This window comes from Cyprinodon variegatus, unplaced genomic scaffold, assembly GCF_000732505.1.
Source record: "Cyprinodon variegatus isolate N-32 unplaced genomic scaffold, C_variegatus-1.0 Scaffold638, whole genome shotgun sequence".
NCBI lineage: Eukaryota > Metazoa > Chordata > Actinopteri > Cyprinodontiformes > Cyprinodontidae > Cyprinodon > Cyprinodon variegatus.
The window spans coordinates 416,938-430,029 of record NW_015151091.1 but is presented as its reverse complement, the minus strand read 5'-3'; the positions used below and the strand labels follow the sequence as shown (position 1 = coordinate 430,029).

The 13,092-nt window shown below is 37.0% G+C and overlaps 1 protein-coding gene across 1 annotated transcript in view; it reads right to left on the bottom strand.

The window, feature by feature from the left end:
- Window positions 1-566: 566 nt before the first annotated feature.
- Window positions 567-13,092, bottom strand: part of LOC107096610 (chromosome unknown open reading frame, human C16orf45) — a 13,645-nt gene continuing 1,119 nt past the window's right edge. The window contains exons 2-6 of the mRNA XM_015393343.1: window positions 9,564-9,684; window positions 7,231-7,304; window positions 3,015-3,129; window positions 1,851-1,930; window positions 567-1,761 (exon numbers count right to left, since the gene is read on the bottom strand). Coding sequence (XP_015248829.1) covers window positions 1,643-1,761; window positions 1,851-1,930; window positions 3,015-3,129; window positions 7,231-7,304; window positions 9,564-9,684 — 509 coding nt within the window. The 3' untranslated portion in view covers window positions 567-1,642. The remainder of the gene's footprint in view (window positions 1,762-1,850; window positions 1,931-3,014; window positions 3,130-7,230; window positions 7,305-9,563; window positions 9,685-13,092) is intronic.

The following is a 13,092-nucleotide window of genomic DNA, read 5'->3' as shown; positions in this document are numbered from 1 at the left end:
ATTTGAGTGTGACAAAGAGGAGCAAATGCAGAAGAGTGTTTTGCTACGAAGTAGATGATGAGGTAAAAGATGTCATGAAAACAGTAACTAAAAACATTTTTTGAGAGAAAAATTATTTAGCTTTCAGCACGGCGAGATGAACAGCTAGTTATTGTCATTCATGTGTGACGCCCGTCTCCTATTGATAATGTGCAGTAGGGCTGAGACAATAAATCGGATTAATCCTGATTAATACATTCTTTAAATGAAAGTTAACTAATTTAGTAATTGATTCATCGTTAACTGGATTATAGAGACCGTTGCCTTCAACTGACAGAGGAACCCACTTAGAAGAGTGACTATACCAAAATTCTAAAAATAAAAATGAGCATTTAATGTCAAATATTTTTTATATTTTCTTCTGTCAGTATCTTCCACCCATAACTCCTGAAGTGGAAAAGTTTTAGTTTCACCTGCTTTCATTCTATAAAAAAATATTGCTTTGAGGAACCTTTTGACTATCCGATTATTAATCAATTAATAATAATTGAACTTTATTGATCTCACATTGGAGAAATTTACCTCTGCATTTAACCCAATCCCTTGGGGAGCCGTGGGCTGCCATTGTGCGGTGCCCAGGGAGCAGTGTGGGGTTAAGGGTATTCCTCATGGACCCAGAGTGGAGGTTGTGGGGATCAAACCAGCTACTTTCAACTTTCTTAGAGCAGAAGTGCTCTGCTCTAACCACTAGGCCAAGACTCCCCTAATCAAATCAGATTAAATCAGATAAATAAAAATATATATAGATTAGCTAAATAATTGTTAGTTGCAGCCCTAAAGTACATCTTTGTAGCTTTGGACACTCATCACAATCATTTATAGCTAACTGACATCAGGTTTGATTTTTAGCAACGATTAGAGTATTAAAGTACACATTTTAAACATGCATGACTTTAGGTTTTATCATATGATTGAACATATGATACAAACCTCATTTCTAAGGTTTGTGTATTTTTTTTGGTAACTGCAGAGGTTGTTTGCTTGTAAACTCCTGTGTCGAATGCAGAAAGGTGTCGTTGTAACCTGACCTTTTAATATTGGGTAACAATAACCAACAGAAGAACAAATTTGCTCTTTGTAACAATTAAGTTTTGCAAACTGGGATAATAAATGAGAAGGAAAGAAAATGTTTGGGTTTCTGAAAGAGCAGAGTTTAACTTAATGGATAAAATGTTGATAAATTCAACAATGAGAGGCTTTGTCTTCATATCACAGAACCCCATTAATTACCAATGCAATAGATATTGTGCTTTTAGGTCTTATTTGTCCAATCAAAAAAATCCTCACCTTAAAGGAATGCAATATACAGAAATGACCTGATCTGCCTCGGCATAAATACATTAACCATACAGTTATCAGACTTTATTTACAGCATGTTTAGTTCATGTACATTCCCCTGTAGATGTCCCTAAAAGGTGCCTCTCACTGTTAACCCCCCCACCTTGAATACTGATCAGGGATCAGTTCCCAGGTGTCTGTAGTTAGGAAGTAGATCTGATTTCTGAAGAGGCTCAAGGGTGATTTCAGCTATCTGTGGTTCTCTGAGAAACAGGAAGTGAGTGGGTCATGTGACAGGAGTTGCAGCAGTCATTACAGAGGTCAGTTACATTACAGCACACTGGGTGGCTCCGCAGCAGTCCTTAATGATGGCCGCCCCCGACTTAGTGATGAATGGTTTGTTGGGTGGTGGATCTAGGATCTGTCGCTTGGGCTTTGGAGGATCTGTATAAAAAAAAAAAAAAGGAAATGGAGGTTATAGCATGTATGCAGATAAATTTGGTCAAAGAATAAATGTTGAAGCTCCAATTTACTTGTAGATTTGAGTTTCTGCTCCAAAGGCCTGAGCTTCAGCCTGAGGAACTCCGCCATTTCTTTGTCCTCCTCCTTCTCCCTGAAGAGCGATATGATCATCTTATCAGTGATGCAGTTCAATAAATGTCAGCATTTATCTGACCTGACTGCTTCCAGGGACCCGGTCCAAAGCTGCATGGTTTATTAATGCTTAAACATCGTAGAGCAAATCATTGATTAATCTAATGGTAAGATCCAAACTCGTTTCATTCTGTCACTTTCTTCCATAACGTCAAAATAAAATTCTTCAATTTAGAAGTACGGTGTTGTAAAACACCTGGCAGAAATAAAATTACTTGCGTACAGCAACCCTATGATGTGTTAATTGTTGAAGTTAGATCAAATTTGTGGATGGGGAACGTCATTATTTTAGGATGATGACATAATCAATTTTCTTTCTTTTAAAATCAATTTCTCTGTTTTCTTTCTAAAACCAAATGATCTCTTTTCTTTTTTATTGTATTTTAAACAGGATATAGACCCGACCTCTCCATTGCTGCTCCTTTATGTTGCAGCTTAATTTCTTTATTTTTTTCATTGTCTTTCAAGATTTGTGCTGCAAAATCTTTTTTTGTTTTTACTTTGCTGTTGGTCATGTTAAAATACTTGCTTTATATATCAATAAATTTCAAACCTAGCAGACTACCATTTAAATCTTAACTGTGCAAACCTAACAGATTCAAATCTGCATTATAGTTTTACATATGATCTGTGTGCTTTATGCATTAAAAGGTGTTGCAGAATTTTAAAATGAGATTCAACACAATTAGATACCATCAGGATGTGAAGAGTAAATCTGCATTGAAAACCATTCAGAAAAATTTGACCTGGCCATCTAATATCAAACAAATAAACAACTATATTTACTGGTGCTGTACCTAAGAACCAACGATTAATTACATACGTTATTTCATCCCTATGAGCAATTACCTCTTTGTGCAACATACATTCACAACATTCCAACTGCATGTTACATTCAGACATCTTCAGTCTCATCGCCTGGTTTTCACTACCATCCTCTCTGTATTACCAGTCTGTAATAAATGCTCAGCTTTGTAGCATCAGCAGTCATCTCAAAGAGACCAAATCCCGGATATTAACTCTGCACATCATGAAGCCTGTACCTTAATCTCTCCACCTCAGCATCATCAACCAGGAAATCCCTTTTCTGCACCAGTTTATGGATCTTCAGGATCAGCTCCTCCTCCCGCTGCTTGTGCTTCTTGTTCTTCTCTTTCTCTTTTGGCAAACAAGACATTTGTATAAATAACAGTGAAGTTGTGCAGCTAGGCAGATTAAAGTTACACTGTCATCTAAATCCCATCATCACAAACAGATCCTTAATTCTCTTCATGGATTATTTATTACAAATATAGGATTAACTTCACTAGTCAAATAAACTGAGAGCTTCCTTCTAGAAAGAAGATGCTTTTGTAACATCCATGGCCTTGTCTGACCTTCATGCACCAATGCAGCAAATGGAACCACCTAGATCGTATCAAAATGGACACACGCAGCTAAATAAGCATGTAGTGTAAGAATAATAATAATTAAAAAAAAATCTAAACTATGGAAAAATGCAATGATTCAACTGAAAAGTGAATGCACTGCTCAGCTCCATCTCCTGTCTGGAAGTAAAATGGGGCAGTGCAGCTGCTAAAAGTATCCCCAGGAGGTCAGGACAACCTGAAGGGTGGAGGGGTGGGGGTCTCTATATGCTACTGAAATAGTGCAAACACAAAGCCTCAGAGGTTGGCACAATGGAAACAGTCATAGTTGTAACTCAGACCACAAATTCCTTTTCATTTCGGAGCAAATTTAATGCAAATCAAAACTCTTAAAGATTCAAATTTTTACAAGAAAATGAAATTAATTGTATAACATAAATCAAATATGTTAGTAATAAGCTGTCTTATTTTTTTATATAAAATCTGCAGGACTTTTTATAAATGTGACTCTTTTTTTTGTTTATCACTAGTTTAATTCTTAAAATGTCTTGTTTTTAATGCTCGATGTGAACCTGTCCTTCAATAAAATGGAAAATGATCATGAAGCTTGTTACACATCTTTACATTCAGTGAATGTGGCCTGTTTTATTTTTGGCTGCTTGATAAATCTGAGTTGCAGCCTTTGTTTTTCAGACATTCACTGAAGGCCAAAGAAGCCTTTTCAGGAGAACATAGTCACACAGTCATAGCAACTGTGGAGGAAAAATATAAAACTGCTCGGGTTTGTATAGTCGATGCAGCTGAGATCAAATCCTGCAGCAGAGAGTGATGTCAGGCCATCTGTCTGAGTGATGGGGCTGATAATGATCATCAGAACATGAGCAGAAGAAAACTACCAAAGAAAACCTGTTTTTATGCAGACAACTCATCCAAGTGAGCTGAGCAATTAGGTACATTCTTTGCTTTATGTGTTTCAACACCAGGTTGAAACCAACCATGCAGCTAATCTTTATAAGATGGTAAGAAACTGTTTTAGAGTTGAATAATCCAGTTACGTATAAATACTTATTTTTTTGCCTTTATATCTGTGTTAACAGTCATCAATGGTGCTAAGGCTGCTGTTAGACATAAACATCCCATCATGAATGCGTGTTTGCAGCAGATGCCTTCAGAATGTTCAGGTTATTTTCTCTCCCCTGCTTTAAAATTAAACCCACCCTCAGTATGAGATGTCACGGATGTACTGTATGTTATCATGTGCGTCCTTGAACATGACACCCCCCACCCCACCCCGACATATAACCACACATGATGTACAGTCTTTCCCAGGAGACGTCTTTTTCTGCTGTTGCCAGGTTTGATTCATGCTCCCTGCTTCGTGTGTCCTATGTAGTTGCTAAGGGAGATGCTGCTTAAGTCAGTGAAACCATCTATCATATATCTACATTAGTATGGAGTTAACCCTATATTAGTTCTTACTCTCATATCTGTCATATTAAAAAAAAACAAAAATTCTAACCACTAGGCTGTAAAACAAAGGCTAAATTTGTAATATCCCCTTTCTTTAAAGGCCCTTGCAAAATGATTTATAACCTTTAGTTTTTTTCATTACCGCACAATATTTCATTTGAATTTGGTGTTAACACGTTGTCAATGATTGTAAATGTGTACATAAACGATACCTGGTTTTTCAACTAAAATCTGAAAAAGTTATGTTTATGTACTCAGAATCAGCATTAAGAGCAGACTCTATCTGTGCGTAATTTAAACTGAAAGTAAGCGAATGTGTTCTTTGAACAGCATTCATCTGAGAAGTAGAAAAGAGACACGTAACCCTGGGCGATCCACAGAGATCCGCAGCTCACTGAAAAAAGTGTAACATGTAACTGTTCATTCAAACTAATGCTTTTCACTCTAAACTAGATAAAATTGTTGATTTGATTATGTAAATCATTCATTTTGGATTTTGAGACATCAAGTTTGATGTAACCAGAACTACATACACGTAGCAAGGACTCAAAACAAGGTTTTTGATTTCTCTCAATATGTATATATTTATTCATGGCCTGCAGGTAATTTTTTCTGTTTGAGTCAAATGTGAACTGCGCTTTGCATGCAGTCAGAGCATGTGATCAAGTCCATGTCCCAGACCATGACAGAGTGGCTCAGTGGAGCAGTGGCTAGCACATCTGCATTGCAGCAAGAAGGTTGTGGGTTTGAATCCCGGCCCAGGATCCTTCTGCATGGAGTTTGCATGTTCTCCCTGAGCATGTGTGGGTTATTGTTTACATCAACATCATGTTATCAGGTCATAACATGCAATTAAATTCAGATTCTATGAAGTCAAATATTTCAGATGTGATGTCTGGAAATATTTTTTTTTAGTTTGAGCAAGGTTATACTTTTTCCAGTGCTCAGGTGGGACATGACAGGCATGTAGCAGGTGATCCACAAAGATTCCTTGTGCAAATGAAGAGCTGTGCAAACTGTTTGCTTCTACCTTATTGAAACGAGCAGTCTTTTACAGGCAGTTTGAGAGTGGCCGTAAAGGAAAGAAGAGGTCCTAAGCCATCTAGTTGGGGGTAATAGTAATTTAAATATTTGAGAAATAATAATAATGCTAAATACTATTTATACTGTACTTGACATAGGTAACATATCTCAAAGTGCTACAAATAAAAGTAAAAAAACTAACAAAAAGATGAGAATAAATAAAAGTTAAACTTGTGGTGGAGGTTTTATTAACAGACACAGAGACAGAGCTGAGATAGAAAAGTTTAAATAAAAGCATTATACTGAGTTTGGATGGCCTAGTTAAAGTACCTAATTCCAGTCTTTCTGACAACATCTTCCATCCAGTCTAATTAATCTGGAGCCAAGTAAGAATTTAAAGACATTTCAGTCTGTATGTACAAAGTTGAAGTTGTATTAAAAACTGGTTTTAAATCAAATAGCACCTTTTTCAGATTTTATCAGATTTTATTTTAACAACCTTGGACTCCAGTAGGTTGACTTCTGTCATAATTCCTGTTCATAACTGGATTTTTTTTTAGGGCTGGTTTGCGGACCAAGAGATTTTGTGACATTGCTCTGCTACCTCTGGCTGAGAACTACAGCATGTGTAACAGCCAGGATGAAGATCAGCTATTCCAAGCTTCTCACTTGGAGAAGTTTAATTATGCTTGTGTCTTCTAAGGAGAAAATTGGACGGGAAACGGACAGACAGACAGATCAGTTAAGCTGCTACAGGGGTGTGAACATCCTCGATTACCTGATGGTTTATGTTCCTACCTTCACCTATTGTCAATAAATCTGGGTCAAGCCTGAAAGAGCAAGATTCCACATATAAGGTGGCTGGGTACTGCCTTAGAGAAAGGAAAAGCAGCTCAGCCATCCAGGAGAGGCTTGGAGTAGAGCTGCTGCTTCTCCATCCTAAGGAGGCGTTCCAGTCATGTCCCACAGGAAGGAGGCCTAGAGAACATCCCAGGACAGGCTGGAGATACAATGTCTCCACTGGCCTTGGAACACCTCAAAAGTTGATCAGGAAGGTGTCTGGGAAGAAGGATGTCTGAGCATCTCTTTTTGGAGGGCTGCCCCCTTTTCCCAGTACCAGGGAAGCAGAGGACAACAAGTACAACATAATATTTCTTCTTGCTCTTAATACCTGCGCTAATACACACATATATACACACAAAAGAACTGAAGGGGTACCAACAGTTTTATAAGGCAAGGTAAGCTTTTCAACTTTCAAATGAATCCTCTGACCTTTGCTGTAATCTGTATCTCCTTTGTTGGTGAAGTTCAGATGGAGAAATTATCTTGCATGCATAACATAAAATCCAATCTTTGTACAGGAGCACAACAGAATATATGTAAGTGTGTATAACTGTACCTGGCACTGAAACAATCTGTCTCAACTCCTGCTTTAGGCTCATGATGTCTTTGCACAGTTGAATGTCGTCCATCCTGAGATTAAAAAGAACAATAATAGATCAGTTGATACCATCAGATTATTGTTTTATTTAGAGGATCCTGAAAAAAGTCAAAAACAGATAGAGGCACTTAGAGTCTCTTTCAAGAATTTCAGGTACAAAAATCGCTTCTGTAACAGAAACGAAATGCTTTGGACAATACTCTGGAATAAAAGACCGTATAACCATGTTTTTGAAAATGTAATAAAATTAAAATGTGACCTTTTTATTTTATTAATTTCAGACATAAAACTCATATCCAAATGTCAGAAATGTTTTTTTTTTCAGTATGTAGAAGTTTGACTGAATACAATTTATTTCTTCTGAATAGTATAAATAAGAAACTTTTCACGAAGGTAAATCTAATTTCATTATTTCATTTACAAAGAACTTGACTCCCATTTATTTTGCAGCTAAGCCAATTTGCTGACTTTAAAAGAAGATGGGATTCTATGTTATGACATGATTGAGCCTTCTTAGCTCCTGAGGATCAAATTAATTAATGTGATCGGCTGGATTTAGATGATTTTCAGGCTCAGGAAACCTTTTGGAGCTGATCAGCTGATTATTTCATAAACACTCCCACAGAGTTCCTAATATATAACCTTTTCACAGAAACTCTGGATTTGTTTTTTTTTTGGTTGAATTATTTTTTTGAATCTTGCTATATTTCCTTCCAGGTGAAATAAATCTAAACATCGTCATGGAAAGCATTAATAGACCACCCTTGTTTTTTATGTCCAATATATTGGTTATGTGGTTCCTACAAAGTAAAAAAAGTAAAAAAAACAAAAACAAGATATTGTTCCTGTGAATGCTAAATATCCCATCTATATTAATTATGCTTGTATTATTAACTATTATTATCCTATTTTTATATATATTTAAGCAGGAACTGAAAAAGTAGGAACTGACTGACAGAGACTAGTTGTTTTTACACTGATATTGAAAGCTTTTTTCAGATGTTACTAAACCAGGCTTGACTCATCCTTAGGCATCTGTCACAAACCATAAATATGACGAAGAATGATGCAAGAACAAAAATAAAGATATCATCCATCTGGAAAACTCTTTAAAATTCCTGCAGAGATGACATGGCACCCCCCCCCTGACATCCTGCACAGATTTACCTCAAACTGTGAGAGATCAGACCTATGACTCATCCACACCCTCCCTCCTCACTCCTCCTCTCCATCTTCTTACTGTTGCTCTGATTAAAACCCTCCTCTCTCTGCTTTACCTCACTCTTGTTGTCTTTTGTTTCACCTTTGAAATGTTTTCTGTGGATTCTAGCCCCTTTTCCCCCCGATGCCCACTCTGAGTGTGTTTTTTTTTTGGTGTTTTCATGTGACGACATGCCTCAGCAAACTGAGACGCCAGCACTTTCATTCTATCACAAACCTTCACACTGCAGATGTTAGACATTTTACTGTATGATGAAATAAAAAAAAATATTTAAACTGACAAATTACACAGAAAAGACATAACTTGGCAATTTTTAACATGGGAAATAAACAGCAGTCAATTTAACTAATCAATTTCCATACCTGACTAACCCTGTTCAATGACACAAATCATATTACTTCATTACAAATTTTATTAACAGAACAACAACGTTGATTTTTTGATTATTCGGCGTCTCCATTGGTGGAAGCTTGTCAATAGAAAAAAAAAAATTTTTGACTTAAGCCATAAAGTTTTAAAAGGCAATTACACTAAGTGATCAGGAAACTTTTAAAAAAGCTATTTTCTGAGAAATTCACAGTTTAACAAATTATTTGGCTTTGCAGCAAACGGCTATCAAGACCTGACCCCTGGTTTAAGGTTACACCCTGAAAAAAATGTCTTTTTAGCCTCTCTTTGACAATATCTGCTTTCAGCTGTCTATTGGTGTGCTGTGAAAAACAGCTCAGACTTATTTCATGTTGAAGGAAACAGTTTCTAAAACAGACCTCTAAGCTGAGGACCCAGCAGGTTCATCACAGTGACTCATTCATCTGATGCCGACATGTTCAGCCTGCAGAATAATCAATCGCTGCTCCCAAACACCCGGTTCATTGTGTGTGAACTAAGTAGCATCTGAAATCCTTTGCAAGCGCATCTTAATATCTCTGAAAGTATCACTGTGACTAGATGAAGCTCATCACCCCCCGCTGAGGGACACTGCAGGAACTGTTACACCGCTTCACTGGTTAACCTTTTTCACATTCTGTGTACGTCAGTGTGGAAATGACACAGAGAAAGACACACTCACATGAAACGCAGCTCTGACTCCCTGCGCACCAGGACCTCCCGAAGGCGCTGAATGCGAGCCATCTCCACCTCGATCTCTTCCGGAGACATGGTGCTTTCAGCCATGGACACGTCTGAGTGACCTGAGATGCAAAGAAAGCTGCCGGGTGAAATAAACACTGGCTCTATGGGGGGGAAACAACAACTAAATTCCTCATAAATCCTATTTTTGTCTAGCCCGCAGCAGTGCTAGTATAGTTACAGAGTGCGCTTACTCCATTCAGGTCTGCAGACCTCTTTCTTTTCTCTTTATTTCTGAAAAGTTCTTGGAAACTTTATTGTGACATCAGCAATGTTGCCCTTTTCATGTGGCGGGTGTTTTCACATAGCCAGGAGGGTGAGCATTGGAGAGCAGAAGGTGTGGAAGCAACAGACGCTTTGGAAGTTTCAATCTTTTATTCTCAGGCAGTTTGAATCTTCTCCAAGAGGTGTTGATTGGGTCCATACTGTGCATGCGTCAATTCTAACCAACATATCTGCCAAATATGTGTACAAACTGCAGCCTCTGATGATGATCTTTGCAAACCACTTAATCCACTGATTAATCTACTGGCTGCTGAAAATGCTCCAGGATCTGCAGCCACAAGCACAGTTCTGACCTTTCCAGCATGGCTCTCAGTAAGCAGCACACATCTGTCTTATTACATTTAATTTAAAGCATCTCTCTCATGTTAGGACCACAAAATTTTCAGTTTTTTCATTGGAACTTTATGTAATAGTGATAAAGAAATGCATAATTTTATGGCAAGAGAAAATCTTAATTAATAGTGGAGTGCATTTTTTTTTCTATCCCCTCTCCCCTGAACACCCTAAGTTAAATTCACTCTACCCAATAGTCTCACTAATGAAAAGAGTCAATCTGTGTATGAGTTTTTCAGATGTCCTGTGCAGGTAAGTTAGAGGATATTAGTGAGAAAACAGCATCCTAAAAATTAGGGGTCAGAAGGAAAGTTAAAGAGAAGTTTAAAGTAGTCTTAGATTGTTATAAGAATATTAATCATTGTAATGAATCATATCAAACTGGACAGTGCCGTCCACTGACATGATGGGCAATGAAGGCAGTAAGAGATGAGGCCCAGGATTAATCTGGAGGAGATGCTGAGTTCCACAGCTTATTTTGGAAAATGTGTGTTTGTTCTGTAACTCAACCAGTCTGCCTCTTTTGCAAGAGTGGAGGAAGAAAGATACAATTGATCTAAAAGATGTAATGTTTTCCTCCTTTGTGCACCTTCAGTTTGTTTAAAAGAGCCGATGTAACAAGAACATTTCTCCATTCTGAGATTAATAAAGTTATATTCTATTCTTCTATTATATTCTATTTACAGTTTTGAAAAATAACCTTTTAAACTACACGCAAAAAGCTACACTTACAAATTCACCTAAATTTGAATATCTATGCAATTTTATTACATAACAAATTCACATGTACACTTTTAGATTATTATTAAATAAACCTTACATGATGCATAATTCATTTGTTTAATATAATATATTTTCAGGTGGTTTTACAGCACGAGTGGCTTGTTTGTTTGGACAGTAGGCTGACAGGAAAGGGGGTTAGTGTTTCCATTATGCAATTAAAACAATAAACTTTATGTATGTGAAATAAATACACCCATTAGTAATTTGGATTTAATTATTAATTTTGATTAAGTATACTTTATTATTACTAAATACATAAACCTGATGATTGTTTATTTCAAATCAATAAGATACATAAAACTAATGAAAATGCATAATGTAAGGTTTATTTAAGTAGAAAAAAAAGACTAAAGATTAAAAAAGGTAAATGGGAATGTTAGGTAATTAAATTAAATACATTTGGGTGAACTATTTTTGAGAGTGTATGTAAGAAGGAACACCAACACTTAACAGACTATCATTGCAGAAAGGTGGAGGCAGCGTCATGCTGTGAGGACGCATAGCTTCAGCACGGACAGGGAAGCTGGATGGATGGAGCTAAATGTTGGACAACCGGAAAGAAAAACCTTTCAGCGGATTTACTTTAGACTAGGAAGAGTGTTCACCTATCTCCAAAGGAAAGGTTTGGATTAAAGCATAGTCTATTGTAAGTATCAAATACCTAATCCCAACAGAGAATGTGCTGACCTTCACAGATGCTCTCCACCAATGGGAGTCTGCTTGAGCTGTTTTGCAAACGAGAAAAGTCTAAATGTTCAGGCTGCAGGCGTGTACATGCCCCCAAAAATCCCATTTTCAATTGCAAAGACATACAGAGACAGCCTTTGATCCTATATGATCAAAGCACAGTTTAAAGAATTTCATGATTTCCTCAGTTGTGGAGCCAGAGTGGCTACTTCACTGGTTAGGAGACTTCTGAGGAAAACTGGTCGAACTGGATTCATATCAGTTGCTTCAGAGTAAAGAGAACTAAACACATCACACAGATAAATTCCATTTTTCTCTTGTGAACTACTTTGTGTTGATCTAACTCATTAGATCAATAATACATTGAAATTTCCCATTACAATGATAGAAAACATTGATAAACAAGACTTCCTTAACTAATGCAGTAAACAACCCATTTGTTGTGTTTTTCCTGAGTCAACGATCCACGGTTGGATACTGTAGCACTGGCGAACCAGCTGGACAGGCTCCGCAGTCTGTTTCTGTGGGGTTCTGCTCAATATGGAGCTGACTCACCACATAAACATTTGCACACAACTCAGCTTGTTTGTCTGCTCTAGTTTCGAATCATCATCTAATGTGTGTGTAGATGATCAACACTGATAATAAAACAACGTTCATATCATGTAGGTGCAGCTTAAAACATGGGAAAGTTTGTTTTCTTAGGCATTCACTGTTTTCCATCATCTTCCTTGTGGATTGTTACCAGACAGACCAAGCTGCAGTAAATCTATACTATGCCATTAAAGATCACAAAATGGCAGCTAAATATCCCCACAGCTTCCTTTTATATCAACTATATAACATCTGAAAAAGCATATTAAGCACTAATTATCAACAGCAAACTGCCCTCATTGTTCTAAGTGCAAAGCAGTTTTAGTTTAAACAGAATAATTCAGGTTTATTTGCCACATTTTATTTCAAATAGATCGTCCTCAGAGTCAAATTGCCTGGAGACTGTGCAGCAGCCTCTCTAGGAAGAGAGAAAGAAAGACATGTCAGCCTGTCACCTGGATGCAGAGGCTCCTGACATATCCTGCAGTCTGACTGAATGCTCTAATGCTGCCGGATCAGCCTTCTCTACACAAAAAAAAACAAAAAAAAACTGGAGAGAACAAAATACAAACAGCAACATGCTTTATGTAAAGGTTTATATTTTGGGGGATGAAGAAATGCTAAAAAGGTCACCTCAGGTAAGACAGAATAATCACCTCTGTATTGTTAGCCTTCTTCTCAGACTCTAAAAGTGTCCTATACCACCATGGTCAGAACCAACACATATCTGTCCAAAATAATATATATATATATATATATATATATATATATATATATATATATATATA